General features: G+C 41.2%; 2 protein-coding genes across 2 annotated transcripts; one reads left to right on the top strand and one right to left on the bottom strand.

The window, feature by feature from the left end:
- The first annotated feature begins 549 nt into the window (after positions 1 to 549).
- On the top strand, positions 550 to 8,948 carry LOC109872609 (ubiquitin-conjugating enzyme E2 B). Its single transcript, XM_020463905.2, has 6 exons — positions 550 to 730; positions 5,880 to 5,960; positions 6,373 to 6,398; positions 6,971 to 7,060; positions 7,222 to 7,310; positions 7,864 to 8,948. The coding sequence occupies exons 1-6, from the start codon at positions 687 to 689 to the stop codon at positions 7,990 to 7,992; spliced, it is 459 nt and encodes a 152-aa protein (XP_020319494.1). The 5' UTR covers positions 550 to 686; the 3' UTR covers positions 7,993 to 8,948.
- Positions 8,585 to 11,565, bottom strand: LOC109872611 (CDKN2AIP N-terminal-like protein). The gene is made up of 3 exons (XM_020463906.2): positions 10,703 to 11,565; positions 10,459 to 10,561; positions 8,585 to 10,257 (listed from the first exon to the last, which is right to left on the bottom strand). Exons 1-3 carry the CDS (start codon positions 10,912 to 10,914, stop codon positions 10,249 to 10,251), a joined length of 324 nt encoding a protein of 107 aa, XP_020319495.1. The 5' UTR covers positions 10,915 to 11,565; the 3' UTR covers positions 8,585 to 10,248.
- Positions 11,566 to 18,136: the final 6,571 nt, after the last annotated feature.

The following is an 18,136-nucleotide window of genomic DNA, read 5'->3' as shown; positions in this document are numbered from 1 at the left end:
GAATAATTCTGTCACAAACAAATAGGTGTGAAATTAGAATGTTGTCACCATAACAACAGGCAAAGTTGATAACAATTGAGAGGCGTTCTAGAACATTCTACATGGATACAGTGGAATTAACCAAGTGAATAATTAGGTTTGAGCTGACATGTAAACTAGTCTTTACACCAAGAAATGACCATAACCATGGACACATGGTCAACTTGATATATGGTTTCTTTGCTACACATGACTTGATGAAATGTAAATAATGCTTCAGAGACTACATCAGCATATGTATTCTTTGCACAGGTATCCATGTTGCAACTGGTCGAGGGACTGATGAAGTTGGGATTAAACCATTATTTCTTGAGGAAAGGGTTAGCTTGTTAAATAAAAACAAACAACCGTTTATGTGATGTATGATAGACGACACTTTGAATACTAACCAAGTATAGGTGTCGTGTAAATTGCATGTACTGTTCACATATTTGATGAAATGTGTTAATTTGATAACATTCACACTACTCATAGTAGAAGTGGACTATTCCAAACGAATGTTCTTGCTTGTTTCCCCTGTGGAAGTACATGACGTCACTGTAGTTGTTTTGGAGAGAAGAAAAGGGCACAGACGGAAGATTTACCCAAAATAATACCGGTTTCGACAGATTTTTATGACCAAAGTATAATTTTTTACGTTTTGAATCATGTCTACTCCGGCTAGAAGACGACTTATGAGAGATTTCAAAAGGTAGTGCAACGTTTTGGCTCTGCTTTTGTGTGTTGTATTTAGCTAGCTAACGCGTTAGCTAATTTGAGGCCTGCAGTACATGTACACTGTTGTTTGTAGGTACTAATCATAGAGCCAGTCATTAATTGAGTACTTTGTACTGACTGTCTGATACCTAACTAGTTGTAGTACTAGGTCAATAATGTTGCTTCAATTAGCCAGCTAGAATGCATGCTAGAACTACATTGCCATACAGATGTTAGCTATCTAACCAGCTAACGTTAACTTGTTTTTTATTTTTTTATAGCTAGGTACATCTAGCTAAATCGAACTCGTCAGTCCCTCTGCATTTAGCTAACGTTAGATAGTTAAGTTTAGTAAGGGAATTAAACTCGTAGTTAGCCAAATACTTATTAACTTACCAACGTTAGATACCTACCAAATGTATTTGATTTGTATCGATAAAAAAAGGCTGTACTAGCTGAGTTAAACTACTAGTAAACTAGCTAGGTTGCTAATCTCAGTGTACTGATGGCCGGACAGGTGTTACACAACCCTAACTTCTGATTGTGTTGCCCTGCTCTTGTATGCCGTATTTCCAGACCTATGTATTTAGGGACAACATTCAGCAACATTTTATCTAGGCAATAGTATAAGTATTCAGTTATGTGAAAGGAGAAACTCCAAAAATTGGGATTAGGCATAGGTTTCAGAAGGAGGCCTTTATTCCTGATGAGGACAAACCCACCTGGCCAGGGCTTCATGTAAAGCCCCGGCAGCTACCGTCTGTTTGATTCCAGATGGCATCTGCCTGGGCAAGCCAATTAGTTACACTATAGCAGCTCAATGTCTTGTCTCCAGAAGAGTCTGTAGCACACCTGTCAATGGAAAAAGGTGATACTTAGGAACTCCATGGAGACTCGTGTAGATGTGCATATACAGTTGAAGTCAGAAGTATACATTTAAACTCAGTTTTTCCTGACATTTAATCCTAGTAAAAATTCCCTGTCTTAGGTCAGTTAGGATCACCACTTTATTTTAAGAATGTGAAATGTCAGAATAATAGTAGTGATTTATTTCAGCTTTTATTTCTTTCATCACATTCCCAGTGGGTCAGAAGTTTACATACACTCAATTAGTATTTGGTAGCATTGCCTTTAAATTGTTTAACTTGGGTCAAACATTTTGAGTAGCCTTCCACAAGCTTCCCACAATAAGTGGGTGAATTTTGGCCCATTCCTCCTGACAGAGCTGGTGTAACTGAGTCAGGTTTGTAAGCCTCCTTGCTCGCACATGCTTTTTCAGTTCTGCCCACATATTTTCTATAGGATTGAGGTTAGGGCTTTGTGATGGCCACTCCAATACCTGGACTTTGTTGTCCTTAAGCCATTTTGCCACAACTTTGGAAGTATGCTTGAGGTCATTGTCCATTTGGAAGACCCATTTTACAACCAAGCTTTAACTTCCTGACTGATGTATTGATGTTGCTTCAATATATATTCACTTAATTTTCCTACCTCATGATGCCATCTATTTTGTGAAGTGCACCAGTCCCTCCTGCAGCAAAGCACCCCCACAACATGATGCTGCCACCCCCGTGCTTCACGGTTGGGATGAGGTTCTTCGGGTTGCAAGCCTCCCCCTTTTTCTTCCAAGCATAACGATGGTCATTATGGCCAGATAGTTCTATTTTTGTTTCATCAGACCAGAGAACATTTCTCCAAAAAGTACGATCTTTATCCCCATGTGCAGTTGCAAACCGTAGTCTGGCTTTTATTACTATTTTGGAGCAGTGGCTTCTTCCTTGCTGAGCGGCCTTTCAGGTTGTCGATATAGGACCCGTTTAACTGTGGATATAGATACTTTTGTACCTGTTTCCTCCAGCATCTTCACAAGGTTCTTTGCTGTGCTGGGATTGATTTGCACTTCTCGCACCAAAGTACGTTCATCTCTAGGAGACAGAACGAGTCTCATTCCTGAGTGGTATGATGGTTGCGTGGTGCCATGGTGTTTATACTTGCGTACTATTGTTTGTACAGATGAACGTAGTACCTTCAGGTGTTTGGAAATGGCTCCCACGGATGAACCAGACTTGTTACAATGTTTTTTGGGGGGTCTTGGCTGATTTATTTTTATTTTCCCATGATGTCAAAGCAAAGAGGCACTGAGTTTGATGGTAGTTCTTGAAATACATCCACAGGTACACCTCCAATTGACTCAAATGATGTCAATTAGCCTATCAGAAGCTTCTAAAGCCATGACATCATTTTCTGGAAATTTCCAAGCTGTTTGAAGGCACAGTGAACTTAGTGTATGTAAACTTCTGACCCACTGGAGTTGTGATACAGTGAATTATAAGTGACATAATCTGTCTGTAAACAATTGTTGGAAATATTACGTGTCATGCACAAAGTAGATGTCCGAACTGACTTGCCAAAACTATAGTTTGTTAACAAGAAATTTGTGGAGTGGTTGAAAAACAAGTTTTAATGACTCCAACCTAAGTGTATGTAAACTTCTGATTTCAACTGTATAGTAACATTATAACCCTATTCTACCCTACTCTACTTGGCTGCCTCTGCCACCAATTGGCCTTGGAGCGTAGAGCATTCCTTGATAAGCATTGTGTGTTTGATCAATGGTTTGTTGAATTATATCTCACAGAACACATACTGGTAGAACTACATTGTTCATTAGATATTTATTTTTTATTTGTAGCCTACATCACCAGACAAGTATCTGACAGCATCAAGATTTCCTTGCAGGGAACAACAACATTACAAGTACTACCCTAATAAAGCATAATTAAAATGTGACTCACAATGGATAGCAGCACTGTGCAGTAGGCTTTCATTTTACAGTGGGTAGGGAGCTAACAGTAAATGGGGTTAATTGTGGTGGTATTTTCTGTAGAGACTTGTAGATGGATCTGAGAAATACAGTTTACCTTGTGCGTGAAGGAAAGCTGTTAAAGTCAGATTTTTTTATGTGGTGAGTTTTTGGAATGACACTGCTGGATTTAGTGACAAAATATGCTAGACAAGTTGGATCATTTTGTCTGTAAAAATTAATTATGTGAGTAATGGCAGTGGAAACACTTTTTTTCATGTGCCAAAATTGATATTAGGGTTTGACCGATTATGATTTTTCAACGCTGATATCGATTATTGGAGGACCAAAAAAGGCCGATACTGGTAAATCGGCCGATTTAAAAAAAATAAAAAATAAAAATAATAAAAATAAATAAATATGAAAAAAAAAAAAAAAAAATTATAATAATAAAATAGAAAATTTTAAAAATTATTTTTAATTTTTTTAATTTATATATTTATTTCTAATAATGACAATTACAATAATGCTGAATGAACACTTATTTGAACTTAATATAATACATCAATAAAATCAATTTAGCTCGAACCAGGAACACAACGACAACAGCCACCCTCGAAGCAGCGCTACCCATGCAGAGCAAGGGGAACAACCACTCCAAGTCTCGGAGCGAGTGACGTTTGAAACGCTATTAGCGCGCACCCCGCTAACTAGCTCACCATTTCACATCGGTTACACAAGCCTAATCTCGGGAGTTGATAGGCTTGAAGTTATAAACAGCGCAATGCTTGACGCACAACGAAGAGCTGCTGGCAAAACGCATGAAAGTGCTGTTTGAATGAATGCTTACGAGCCTGCTGCTGCCTACCATCGCTCAGTCATACTGCTCTATCAAATCATAGACTTAGTTATAACATGATAACTCACAGAAATACGAGCCTTAGGTCATTAATATGGTCGAATCCGGAAACTATCTATCGTATTTTATCTAAGGGGTGGCATCCATTAGTCTAAATATTCTTGTTACATTGCACAACCTTCTATGTCATGTCATAATTACGTAAAATTCTGGCAAGTTAGGTGGCCCAAACTGTTGCATATACCCTGACTCTGCGTGCAATAAACGCAAGAGAAGTGACACAATTTCACCTGGTTAATATTGCCTGCTATCCTGGATTTATTTTAGCTAAATATTCAGGTTTAAAAATATATACATCTGTGTATTGATTTTAAGAAAGGCATTGATGTTTATGGTTTGGTACACAATGGAGCAACGATACGCACCGCATCGATTATATGCAACGCAGGACACGCTAGATAAACTAGTAATATCATCAACCATGTGTAGTTAACTAGTGATTATGATTGATTGTTTTTTATAAGATAAGTTTAATGCTAGCTAGCAACTTACCTTGGCTTACTGCATTCGCGTAACAGGCAGTCTCCTCGTGGAATGCAATGAGGCACGTGGTTAGAGCGTTGGACTAGTTAACTGTAAGGTTGCAAGATTGAATCCCCCGAGCTGACAAGGTGAAAATCTGTCGTTCTGCCCCTGAACGAGGCAGTTAACCCACCGTTCTAGGCCGTCATAGAAAATAAGAATGTGTTCTTAACTGACTTGCCTAGTTAAATAAATCGGTGTCCAAAAATACCGATTTCCGATTATGAAAATGTGAAATCGGCCCTAATTAATCGGCCATTCCGATTAATCGGTCGGCCTCTAATTGATATTATAACCATCATATCGAAGTATGCGATATGTTGTGTGAACCTCCCACTGTGAAAGCATTGTTTATTAGGCTACAGATTAAATAAGTTAGGAACTTCACTGGGTGGTGAAAGTGCAAGGTGATGAGCCTTTCCAATAAATATTGAGGGCCTTATTCTGGTGACATGTTTGATGCCTGGCTGCCATTTGACAAAAAATATATATAATTATTTTGTCCATAATAATCTCATGTAGGTGGCCTACCTGCACTGTATCTGTGAGCTGTTGGCTAGAGCACACGTTCCAAGATCTGAGTGGGGACATTCACTATAACGCAACATCAGTAGTGTTGAAAATACATGGGAATTTAACCGCAAGTTATTTTTATGTGCACTATGCTATCACGCACAGCCTTTTATTTTTTTTTACGTGTCGATTTTAGAATATTTGCAATAAAATCTGTCACCAATCTAATGGAAACCTAGCAATAGCATTTCAGTTGAACTATTTTCTTGTTCACATAACTTTTGTACTCATGGTAGAAGAAGGCACAGATATCTTCTTGTTTCTAAAAACAGTCATCTGTGTTTTAAGTTTAATTCTATTGTTTCCTCTCCGTTTCTCTTTCCTCAGACTTCAAGAAGACCCACCAACTGGTGTGAGTGGTGCTCCATCAGAGAATAACATCATGCTTTGGAACGCGGTTATTTTTGGGTGAGTGTTCTAAAGCCACCCGTCTCATTTTGCCAGTCTGATCATCCTGGCATGGCACCAAGACCATATGGATAACGTGGATATGGGCAAGTTGCCCATACTATTGGCTGAGGGTTAGGCTAGATGGTGGCATGTAGTTGTTGAGCTGTGGAAGGCCAGTGTGCCATTATATAAAGTTAATTAGAAATGAGAGCATTTGTATTAATCCCAGTAATGTATGGTATTGTCATGCTCATTAATTTACCTTCTATTGTAATGTGCTATTAATAGGCTGTATCAAGATTGTAATTGTTACAGCAGGGGAGTGTATAAGGAGTGGTATTGTGGCAATATGTTTGTTTTGGTAGTCAGGGTCAAATCGCTAATATGTATTTGTTACAGTGCAAGTAATTGTTCCTCCTTTTATTTGCAGGCCTGTGGCTACACCGTTTGAGGATGGTAAGTAAAAATGTTTTACTAAATCAATTACTAAACTTAGTTTATCATAATATTACTTTAACTCATGAACTGGTTGCAATCGTCCTAACCAAGAGCAAAGTCAGTCTTTGTATTTTTTGGGGGTCCCGAGTGGCGCAGCGGTCTAATGCACTGCATCTCAGTGCAAGAGGCAGTCCCTGGTTTGTATCCAGGCTGTATCACATCCGGCTGTGATTGGGAGTCCCACAGGGCGGCGCACAATTGGCCCAGCGTCGTCCAGGTTTGGCCTGGATAGGCCATCATTGTAAATAAGAATTTGTTCTTAACTCACTTGCCTAGTTAAAGGTTAAAAAAATTATAAATACATTCTAAAGTGTGATATATTTTGACAGGTTCATGACTCTGCTGCCTTTTGAGTTTTGCATATATACTGGGTGAGCCTTCATATTCAGGCATATTCCACTCCCACTGTGGGGTGGGAGTGGACAAGACATTTATTTTGCCTCAATAAAGGCTGACCCTGTAAAACAACACATTTCATTGTACCTATCCGGTGTATGTGACAACTCGTTTTTTTGTACTTGTCTCCGCAGGAACTTTTAAGCTTGTGATAGAATTTTCAGAAGAGTACCCTAACAAGCCACCCACGGTTCGATTTATCTCCAAAATGTTTCACCCAAATGGTAAGTGTTCTTATGGACACATTCAAGATGTCCTAAATATGGGATAGGGAACACATTATGAACTTTTCAGCATTTTGCTTTTTAATGAGAGTAAGCTTTTCTGTTTCATGATTGTGTATAAATGTTTCTTAGAAATTAAAACAATCATTTTGATCTTGTAGTTTATGCAGATGGCAGTATATGTTTAGACATCCTTCAGAATCGTTGGAGCCCCACATATGATGTGTCGTCCATTCTGACGTCTATCCAGGTTGGTTTGTAATCCTCTCTATCAGTCTGACATCATAATATATTACTGTGTGTTTCTATATTTTACAAATGTAAGTTTCTTTATGTAGTGTACTTCATTGTTTTGCAGTATGTTCTGTGGGGAAAACAATTCACTGCAGAGTAGATATCTGATCATAGCATCAACCTTTTGGGTCACACCTTATTTGCATAGTCCATCTGTAGATGGTCATACTATCGGTTGATAAGCAAACTGCTTGCTAAGTTTACAGTTCGAGTAAGGGTTAGTAGATAGTCCATCTGTAGATGCTCTACAGACTATATTCATAGTGTTACCTACATTTTGTTGTGGTATTTCTGCTCCTCGATATACATAAGACTGTGACTCAGCTACCCCACTAAAGGTGTAGGGTTCAAGAACCACACACTTTTTCATAATGGTGTAGGGTCCAAGAACCCCACACTTTCATACCGGTGTAGGGGTCCAAGAACCACACTTTTTATATTGGTGAAGGGTACAAGAACCAGTTTCATACCGGTACATTCAATCACTCTTTTTGTGTGTGTGTCGACAGTCGCTGTTGGATGAGCCAAATCCTAACAGTCCAGCAAACAGCCAGGCTGCACAGCTTTATCAAGAAAACAAGCGGGAGTATGAGAAGAGAGTTTCTGCCATCGTGGAGCAGAGCTGGGTGGACTCCTAACACATCTTCCACCCCGGCTTCTCATCGCTCTTATCAAATACTTACATCTTTCATTTAGCTCCTCCAAGAAAAGAAGTCAACATCAGAAGAACTAAAGTGCCACCAGAAAATAATAAAAAAAACAAGTAGGGACTTTTACTTGCTTGCCAATACAACTGAGGAAAATCTGATTTTTGTTTTTTTTATTGCATGATGTGAAATTTGCAAGCATAATTTGTAATATATATTTTTTGTTGGATTGATGCTGTTACTGTTTAGTTTATACAGACTTATTTTGTAACATCTCTTGGTTTGAACAGAACTTGGTAGAAAACCATAAAACATTATTTGTTGAGTGAGTGGCTTCCTCAAATTCTGCATTGTTTGTCATGTAGCATTAATTTGAAACCAATTGTCCAGCTATAAAGCAGACAGCTTCTCTTGCCCCCATCCTGGTAGTAGTTTCAAATTACCTTCCTGAATAAAAGGAGTCAGTACTATCCATCACGATAACTAGGGCATTCTGCATGTCGACAAAAAAGAAAGTGGTTACCAACCTTTTCTAAAAGATGGCTGATGTGATCTGTAAAAGTTTTATCGAGTTCAAGTACAGTGGCACTTGTAAGAGGACATTTGGAGTTTGGCTCATCTAGGAACATGGACAGATAGTGGAAACCAGACACATCAGGACTACAGAATAAGGGCTGATTGCAACACAAATCCATGCATCTGCTTTTTCTCCAAGCCTGGAAATGCTTTTTTCACGCTTGCATTTCTCTTCACTTTATCTTGTACCCAATGAAAGGTAGCTTGCTTGAGATTTTTTTTTGTGACAGACAGTACGGGTCATATTGTAGCACATGGTTTATTTCACCTTAGGAGAAGGGATGTGTTATACATTTGTGAATTTATTCTAAAAACAAAACAATGTATACTTATATGCTGTATAAACATAAAACACATTTTTCAGACTTTGATTTCAGCTTATTTGTTTTACTTGAGTGCAGCTGTGGCATTGTGTGTCTATGATGGTATTATGTGGAGGGATATTCAACTCTTACACTACAAGGTCCAGAGCCTGCTGGTTTTCTTTTCTACCTGATAATTAATTGCACCCACCTGGTGTCCCAGGTCTAAATCAGTCTCTGATTAGAGGGGAACAATGAAGAAAGGAGTGGAACTGGTTGAGGCCCAGAGTTGATGGGACTTGGGTAAATTATCCTCATCCCTGCATCCTCAATGGGGAGTAGCAGGCCACCAGGAACCTCCCAAAAGCCAAATACATACCAGCTAGCAGACCGGGGATCTGTGGGAATGTGCAACCAGAGGTAGTAGAAAAGACTGACAGGGGGCAGTGTTCCCCTTAATGCACGCTCCAGGGCCTGATGTGTGTGGTGAATTCATAAAACAGTTTAAGAACCAAACGGAGCAAAACAAGCTTCTGTTGAACATATTCAAGTGGGTCCTTCCATTACGCTGATCCTATTGAAAAACATTTTGCAACGAGAACACAATTTTGGCTCACAGTAGGACAAATTCAGGTAGGTCCCTCCCTGTTTTGTATGCTCGGTTTGGTTCTTAAACAGTTTCTGTAATTAAAATTGAATACACCCCTGGAGTGTATTCATTGTCAGTTGTTGTAAAATGTTTCTTATACGGAATGGGGACAGACCTACCTGAATTTGTTTAATAGAAACTTGTTTGTTGCAAAAAGATTTTCAGTGTTCTACAATTTGGACATAACTACATCCCAGCACAAACTGTAGAAAGCACATTGGCACTGAAGATCTGAGGTTTATCCCCTCTGGTTCAATGCGTTTTGAGGAGGAGGCAAAGGGGAGGAATCAAGGTAGTACAATGTTCACCCTGGGGTAATTTGGAAGAACTGAGAATATGTGAAGACCAAATGGAATGCCCTTTTCTGGACACCTTCAAAAATGGTATTTGAATATGAGATGCACAGCTGCAGACTTTGATTGAACATGTAAAAAGCGTAACTCATCACACGGCATATTCCTGGCCTTACCATGCTTTGTTCTTGCAACATTTTCCCACCCATTTTATTCTCATAATGGGCCTCGAGTTTATTAGATATTGAATCAGGCAAGTCACCTAAAATTATTTTAATGTATAAAATGTTTAGCTTGGGTTACATGTGTTGTAATACACAAAAAAATAATAAGCTTGCATGTTATTAAAATAACATTTTAAAACCATATGCAGCTGAGTAAAGTTGGACAGTAACGTAATCCATCCATAACGGAGCAGGTCATCCAATCATCGTTTCTGAAGGAGGAAGACAAAATGATTATGGTTGTGTGTCCTTACACTGTTACCTTGCCTCCTTTGGTCTGTTTTGGAAGGCATAGCTAGAGACTAGACACCAGCCTAATTGCTTTCAACTGTCTTATCTTTTCTAGATTTGTATTCATGAAAGAAGGCAAGGCAGGAAGAGGAAGCATTATTTTGGTATGAAATATAACCAACCTGATTTTTCATGATCTCATCTCTGGTTTTGAAAACAGGGGCATCCTCCACAACAATTCCTTCAGCCATTTCATTCACTTTCTCCAAGAGGTCTGGACTGTATCTGAGAGAACATACAGGAACAGCAGTTAGTCAGCTACCTATAATGCATGCCATACATTTGGTATATTAAGTTAAAATGCATTTGAGCTAAATAGCAAGTCAAGAAGTCAATGCACGCGATGGGTATTTATTGTTAACTCACCGACAGCCAAGAAACACGTTGTTGGCCCATACCATGGACAAAGCAAGCAGCTGATCAATGTGTGGGTCCTCAAAGTCGTTTATATTTCTGAATAGGAATGCCCTCCTGGCCTTCCAATGTTTTTCACTTTCGGAGATACCACGATATGTATCTACAAGCTCGGACAAATGCCTGTTTTGTTCAATGAATTCCTCGATATCACCCTCGGCCATTTCGACAAATACACAAGACTTCCTAACACAAAAATGGTTGTACGCAGAAGCAGAACGGAAGGTAGGAAGCTCTTCCTTCTATGGTATTCTGGCGGTCTGCCATCTACTGGATGGGGTGAAAACTGATAAACGTTTACTCAAAATAAGAGGGATAAGGGAAAGGTGAAAAAAGATACTTCTAAAGTAAACAAAAACGTTACTCCTTCATTCGGATTAAAAGGTATACTCAGATCCCTACACGGGCTCAGGAACCTGGGAGGGGTGGCCTCTTCATTCAGTATTCCCTGTAACAATGTCGCCTGTCCTGGAGATCCAGAAAGCATTTTGCTGCCTTCACAATGATATCTAGCTTCTTAGATTTTTTATTAGTTTGAGTAGTTCAATTTATTACTTGCGCAATAAATGCTACAAAGTCCACCTTCTTCACTGTTAAGCTGAAACCATGTCAAAACTTGCGTGCGAGAGTAAAACGCGTCAATTCACATACACTGCGTAGTGTATGCCAATTTAATTGTCATGAGAATCCATAATAAACCGTTGTATTTGTTATGCTCGCTATGTAGCCCTTGTATATTTTTGTTGTGTACTCCTTTAGACTCACCGTATCTGTTATATGGGAGCCACTGTACCTGCATGGCTGCATTAAACAGTTACGTTTTAAGGCTCCCGAGTGGCACTACATTTTAGTGCATAATGCGTCACTGCAGGCCCTGGTTCCAATCCAGGCTGCGTCACACCCGGCAGTGATTGGGAGTCCCATTGGTTGGCGCACAATTGGATCAACGTCGTCCGTGTTTGGCCAGGGTAGGCTGTCATTGTAAATAGGATTTTGTTCTCAACTGACTTGCCTAGTTAAATAATACAATTTTAGCGAAGAAATGTTTTCACATTTCTACAAAATAAAATACCTTATTTACATAAGTATTCAGACCCTTTGCTATGAAACACGAAATTGTGCTCAGGTGAATCCTGTTTCATTTGATTACCCTTGAGATGTTTCTACAACCTGATCGGAGTCCACCTGGGGTAAATTAAATTGATTGGACATGATTTGGAAGGGCACACATCTGTATAAAGTCCCACCCCACAGTTGACAGTGCATGTCAGAGCAAAAACCAAGCCTTGAGGTCGAAGGAATTGTCCGTAGAGCTCAGAGACAGGATTGTGTTGAGGCACAGATCTGGGGAAGGGTACCAAAAAATGTCTGCAGCATTGAAGGTCCCCAAGAACACAGTGGCCTCCATCAACAAGACTCTTCCTATAGCTGGCCGCCCGGGCCAGCCAAACTGAGCAATCGGGGAGAAGGGCCTAGGTCAGGGAAGTGACCAAGAACCGGATGGTCACTCTGACATAGCTCCAGGGTTAGTCTGAGGAGATGGGAGAATATTCCAGAAGGACAACCATCTCTGCAGCACTCCACCAATCAGGCCTTTATGGTAGAGTGGCCAGACGGAAGCCACTCTTCAGTAAAAGGCACATGACAGCCCCCTTGGAGTTTGCCAAAAGGCACCTAAAGACTCTCAGACCATGAGAAATTAGATTCTCTGGTCTGATGAAACAAAGATTGAACTCTTTGGCCTGAATGCCAAACGTCTGGAGTTAAGCTGGCACCATCCCTACGGTGAAGCATGGTGGTGGCAGCATCATGCTGTGGGGATGTTTTTCAGCAGCAGGGGCTGGGAGACCAGTCAGGATTGAGGGAAAGATGAACAGAGCAAAGAACAGAGAGATCCTTGATGAAAACCTGCTCCAGAACGTTGTGCGCCAACCAATGGGACTCCCAATCACTGCCGGGTGTGACAGAACGACATCTTTTGCTAGTCAACTAAGCATAACATATCAATTTCTCAAATTACTTTGCAACAAATGACCTACGCATTTTCCACCACAATGCTTATTTTATTATATCTTCTTTGTAGCTTGATGTTTTTTAAATTTATTATACATATATCATTATTTGAAATGTTGGTAACCCATTGTATAAAAGTGATAATGCCCTCGAAGCTGGTGTTTGGAGGATATATACAAACATTGTCTTCTCGGGCATCATCACTTAAACAAACCCTTTTTTTATTTTTCAGTTAAGTTATAGTTCGAACAGTAAATGTACTCTTGGCAGTACTCACAGTTCGAGTGTGGTTCATGTCATGTCACCAGAGTTAACCAGTAATTTTTCTTCCTTCGATGAACGTGTGTGGGCCCTTGAACCCAGCCTTCTTTCTCTCTTGTCAAGCCTTCTGTATAAGTGGCCACAGTTTCTCCCTGGCAGTCTGATCTTGCGATATCAGAGCCTCTTGGATGCGAAGCTTCTTCTCATCTGGAAAATTTCCCAGATGATGACCATGTAGTGGCACATAGTGAAGCACATGATGACATTGTGACCTTTCCATCAGACCTTTGTTTCCCAAGTTGATGTATCACATCGATCACGTCTCTTAGCTTGTCTTTGATGCACAGAGCCCCCTTTCCCAGGAAATTGATGACTGCTTCCCTAATGTCCTCTCCCTCTATCTCTCTTACCTGTTGGATTTTCAGATTCCACCTGTGAGATTACCATGGAAGTTTAGCTACATTCTCAACAGCTCATTATTTTGGGATTGCAGTTTCTTCAGCTCATTCTCTAGAAACGTTATCTTTTCCTTGTTCTCGCTCACAACTCTGTGAAGCTGACGGACAGTCTGACAAATTGTAAATTTTCTTTGATGTTTCTTTAGTAGCCCACTCTATGATGGAAACTTTGGAGAACGTGGCGTCTTGTTTAGTAGTCAGGGTCTGGATTGCAGAGAAAAGTTCAGACATGGAAATGTCCCCTCACTTTTTTTCTCCGGTGGATTTTCATTTGGGGTCTGAGGTAAAGAGGTTGCAAGGATCTCGTCCTGGTCCATCTTGTCTTTTCTCTTGCTTGAGTTCGCAGCATCTTGTGTATCCATGCCGCTTTGGCTCTTGTCGTAGCAAGTTAGCATGCCTGCCGTCTTCTGTGAGGTTTTCTGTCATGTTCTTCCCATTTAACTTGACAAAAACTAACTATAAATTTCCCATATGTAGCTAAAACCAGTTATAGTTAGTTTCTTGCTACATTGATAGTCAATATTAGGCTGTTAACCACCTAACCCTCAAAGTTGCTTGGACAAGTGAGAAAACACTCCCTCTCACAGCGACACCATCTCGGCCTCCCTTATAGACTTGATTTCTAATTTGAAGCTCTTTGCGCGCGTGACGCCATTGATGCTTGAGGCCCTCAGTTTTCTCTCGGTCACTACCATGCATTCTAACTTGCTAGTAAAATAATGCTTTTCATTTGATTTGGGCCTTAATGTGTCAGGATCCTTCTCCTGAACAGCATTCACTGCAGGCTTAGGGACATCCACTACAATCTCTTCTCTACTCACTTCTTTAGCTATTTTCACAGCCTCCACATAGGAGACCTGCTAGATAGCCCTGATCCTAGCTACTGCAACTTCCATCTTAGGGCACTCCGGGAAAGTGATTCCCATTACAATTACAGCAATGTGCTTCAGACTATTATTTATTCGACAAACACTTGCCACGTGTCTAAACGTTTTACAATTGTAACACTGCAGCTGTCACGCCTTGGTCTTAGTATTTTGTGTTTTCTTTAATTATTTGGTCAGGCCAGGGTGTGACATGGGTTATTGTGGTGTGTTTTTGTCTTAGGGGTTTTGTGGGGTGTCTACGTAACCTATGGCTGCATGAGGCGGTTCTCAATCAGAGTCAGGTGATTATCGTTGTCTCTGATTGGGAACCATATTTAGGCAGCCATATTCTGTGAGTGTTTTCGTGGGGGATTGTTCCTGTCTTTGTGTTTGCACCAGATAGGGCTGTTTCGGTTTTCGTTATTTCATTTTGTTATTTTTGTAGTTTCTGCTTGTATAGGGTTTTCCTTCATTTAAATAAATCATGAATCATCATCACGCTGCATTTTGGTCCGATCCTTGTTCTACCTCTTCGTCAAAGGAGGAGATAGATGAGAGCCGTTACAGCAGCGGTTTCTGTACATAATGTCTCACCGCATATCTCACATACCCAAGTTTTACATAAGCCAGGAAAACCATTTAATCAAGACAGTAAAATCGATCGTCTTTCCTCCTTCTTTCCATCTATCATTCAGGTCAAGCGACGTGCGTCTACCACTCCTGGCATGTTATCCCTAAACCACACAGCCTCTATATCCAAGGAGCGATGACACCTTTTAACCCGTGCCCTACTCTGAAAATCCAAGCTTTCCACATCATACGTCGATAGCTTGTCAAGCCACACAGAGATTTCTCTTATTGATACACGAAATCAACATCATACCGTTCCTGGTCACTCTGACCATTTCCACTTTTCCCAGTCGTCCTTCACCATCTTCGAGAAATCAAACTGTCACCCAAAAAAACATCATTGCTCATGAATCTCACTCCAACCATGAACTGCTGTTCATTTCCAACTTCTACCCTTTTTACTCCACTCTTCTTTACCATCATCCACTCATTCTCACCAACTTTACTTGAGCCAACAGAATCACACAATGCTTCCGCATCCGCTATTGCTATCGCGACCCATGAAGGAAGTTTCTTCTTCGTTGGGGTTTAACTGCGGTTGGTATTCAATATGTTGCATTACCGCCCCCCAACTGGACTATAGTATAAATCCATTGTACTTTGTGCTCGAAAAAAAATAAACAATACATCCTTCCGACTAACCCTACACTCATTAAAAACCCACTACCCCATTCCACTACTTTGACCCTATCTTTGACCCTATATGAATGAGGTGGAAATTAGCAAGAGAAACATCAAGTCTGAGTATCAACAGAAGGTAGGAGAATATTTGGAGGTTGGATTAAGATTTTTTGTGAATGATATTATTTGTTATGCAACATACCTGGTATAATAATCTATGCTTTCTAAAGCATGTTGTTTTAGCTAGCTCTCCCAATCAACACCTGCGATTACTTTATGCCTCGCTGTATGTCTCTCTCAAATGTCAATATGCCTTGTATACTGTTGTTCAGGTTAGTTATCATTGTTTTAGTTTACAATGGAGCCCCTAGTTCCACTCTTCATACCTCTGATACTTCCTTTGTCCCACCTCCCACACATGCGGTGACCTCACCCATTAGAATCAGCATGTCCAGAGATACAACCTCTCTTATCATCACCCAGTGCCTGGGCTTACCTCCGCTGTACCCGCACCTCACCATACCCCTGTCTGCGCATTATGCCCTGAATAAATTCTACCACGCCCAGAAATCTACTCCTTTTATTCTTTGTCCCTAACGCTCTAGGCAACCAGTTTTGATAGCCTTTAGCCGCACCCTCATCCTACTCCTCTGTTCCGCGGGTGATGTGGAGTAAAACCCAGGCCCTGCATGTCCCCAGGCACCCTCATTTGTTGACTTCTGTGATCGAAAAAGCCTTGGTTTCATTCATGTCAACATCAGAAGCCTCCTCCCTAAGTTTGTTTTACTCACTGCTTTAGCACACTCTGCCAACCCTGATGTCCTTGCCGTGTCTGAATCCTGGCTTAGGAAGGCCACCAAAAATTCTAAGATTTCCATACCCAACATTTTCCGTCAAGATAGAACTGCCAAAGGGGGAGGAGTTAGCCTACAAAGTAATGTCATACTTTCCAGGTCCATACCCAAACAGTTTGAACTACTAATTTTTAAATGACTCTCTCCAGAAATAAGTCTCTCACTGTTGCCGCCTGCTACCGACCCCCCCCCCCCCCCCCTCAGCTCCCAGCTGTGCCCTGGACACCATTTGTGAATTGATCGCCCCCCATCTAGCTTCAGAGTTTGTTCTGTTAGGTTACCTAAACTGGGATATGCTTAACACGCCGGCAGTCCTACAATCTAGGTTAGATGCCCTCAATCTCACACAAATCATCAAGGAACCCACCAGGTACAACCCTAAATCTGTAAACACGGGCACCCTCATAGACATTATCCTGACCAACTGGCCCTCCAAATACACCTCCGCTGTCTTCAATCAGGATCTCAGCGATCACTGCCTCATTGCCTGTATCTGCTACGGGTCCGCGGTCAAACGACCACCCCTCATCACTGTCAAAAGCTCCCTAAAACACTTCTGCGAGCAGGCCTTTCTAATCGACCTGGCCCGGGTATCCTGGAAGGATATTGACCTCATCCCGTCAGTCGAGGATGCCTGGTCATTCTTTAAAAGTAATTTCCTCACCATCTTAGATAAGCATGCTCCGTTCAAAAAATGCAGAACGAAGAACAGATATAGCTCTTGGTTCACTCCAGACCTGACTGCCCTCGACCAGCACAAAAACATCCTGTGGCGGACTGCAATAGCATCGAATAGTCCCCGTGATATGCAACTGTTCAGGGAAGTCAGGAACCAGTACACGCAGTCAGTCAGGAAAGCAAAGGCCAGCTTTTTCAAGCAGAAATTTTCATCCTGTAGCTCTAACTACAAAAAGTTATGGGACACTGTAAAGTCCATGGAGAACAAGAGCATCTCCTCCCAGCTGCCCGCTGCACTGAGGCTAGGTAACACGGTCACCACTGATAAATCCATGATAATCGAAAACTTCAACAAGCATTTCTCAACGGCTGGCTATGCCTTCCTCCTGGCTACTCCAACCTCGGCCAACAGACCCCCCCCCCCCCCCCCCCCCCCCCCCCCCCGCAGCTACTCGCCCAAGCCTCCCCAGCTTCTCCTTTACCCAAATCCAGATAGCAGATGTTCTGAAAGAGCTGCAAAACCTTGACCCATACAATCAGCTTGGCTTGACAATCTGGACCCTCTTTTTCTGAAACTATCCGCCGCCATTGTCGCAACCCCTATTACCAGCCTGTTCAATCTCTCTTTCGTATCGTCTGAGATCCCCAAGGAATGGAAAGCTGCCGCGGTCATCCCCCTCTTCAAAGGGAATGACACCCTAGACCCAAAATGTTACAGACCTATATCCATCCTGCCCTGCCTATCTAAGGTCTTCGAAAGCCAAGTCAACAAACAGATCACTGACCATCTCGAATCCCACCATACCTTCTCCTCTGTGCAATCTGGTTTCCGAGCCGGTCACAGGTGCACCTCAGCCACGCTCAAGGTACTAAACGATATCATAACCGCCATCGATAAAAGACAGTACTGTGCAGCCGTCTTCATCGACCTGGCCAAAGCTTTCGACTCTGTCAATCATCATATTCTTATCGGCAGACTCAGTAGCCTCGGTTTTTCTAATCACT

The sequence above is a fragment of the Oncorhynchus kisutch genome, linkage group LG28, assembly GCF_002021735.2.
Source record: "Oncorhynchus kisutch isolate 150728-3 linkage group LG28, Okis_V2, whole genome shotgun sequence".
NCBI classification, from domain to species: Eukaryota; Metazoa; Chordata; class Actinopteri; order Salmoniformes; family Salmonidae; genus Oncorhynchus; species Oncorhynchus kisutch.
This window is presented reverse-complemented; position numbering and strand designations above follow the sequence as displayed.

Excerpts from the sequence above, each read along its gene's own strand:
- LOC109872609 (XM_020463905.2), top strand. The coding sequence starts at position 687 with ATGTCTACTCCGGCTAGAAGACGACTTATGAGAGATTTCAAAAG. Across the intron at positions 6,399-6,970 it reads GGCTACACCGTTTGAGGATG|GAACTTTTAAGCTTGTGATA; the intron begins GTAAGTAAAAAT and ends TTGTCTCCGCAG. Across the intron at positions 7,311-7,863 it reads CCATTCTGACGTCTATCCAG|TCGCTGTTGGATGAGCCAAA; the intron begins GTTGGTTTGTAA and ends GTGTGTCGACAG.
- LOC109872611 (XM_020463906.2), bottom strand. The coding sequence starts at position 10,914 with ATGGCCGAGGGTGATATCGAGGAATTCATTGAACAAAACAGGCATTTG. Across the intron at positions 10,562-10,702 it reads AACGTGTTTCTTGGCTGTCG|ATACAGTCCAGACCTCTTGG; the intron begins GTGAGTTAACAA and ends ATGTTCTCTCAG.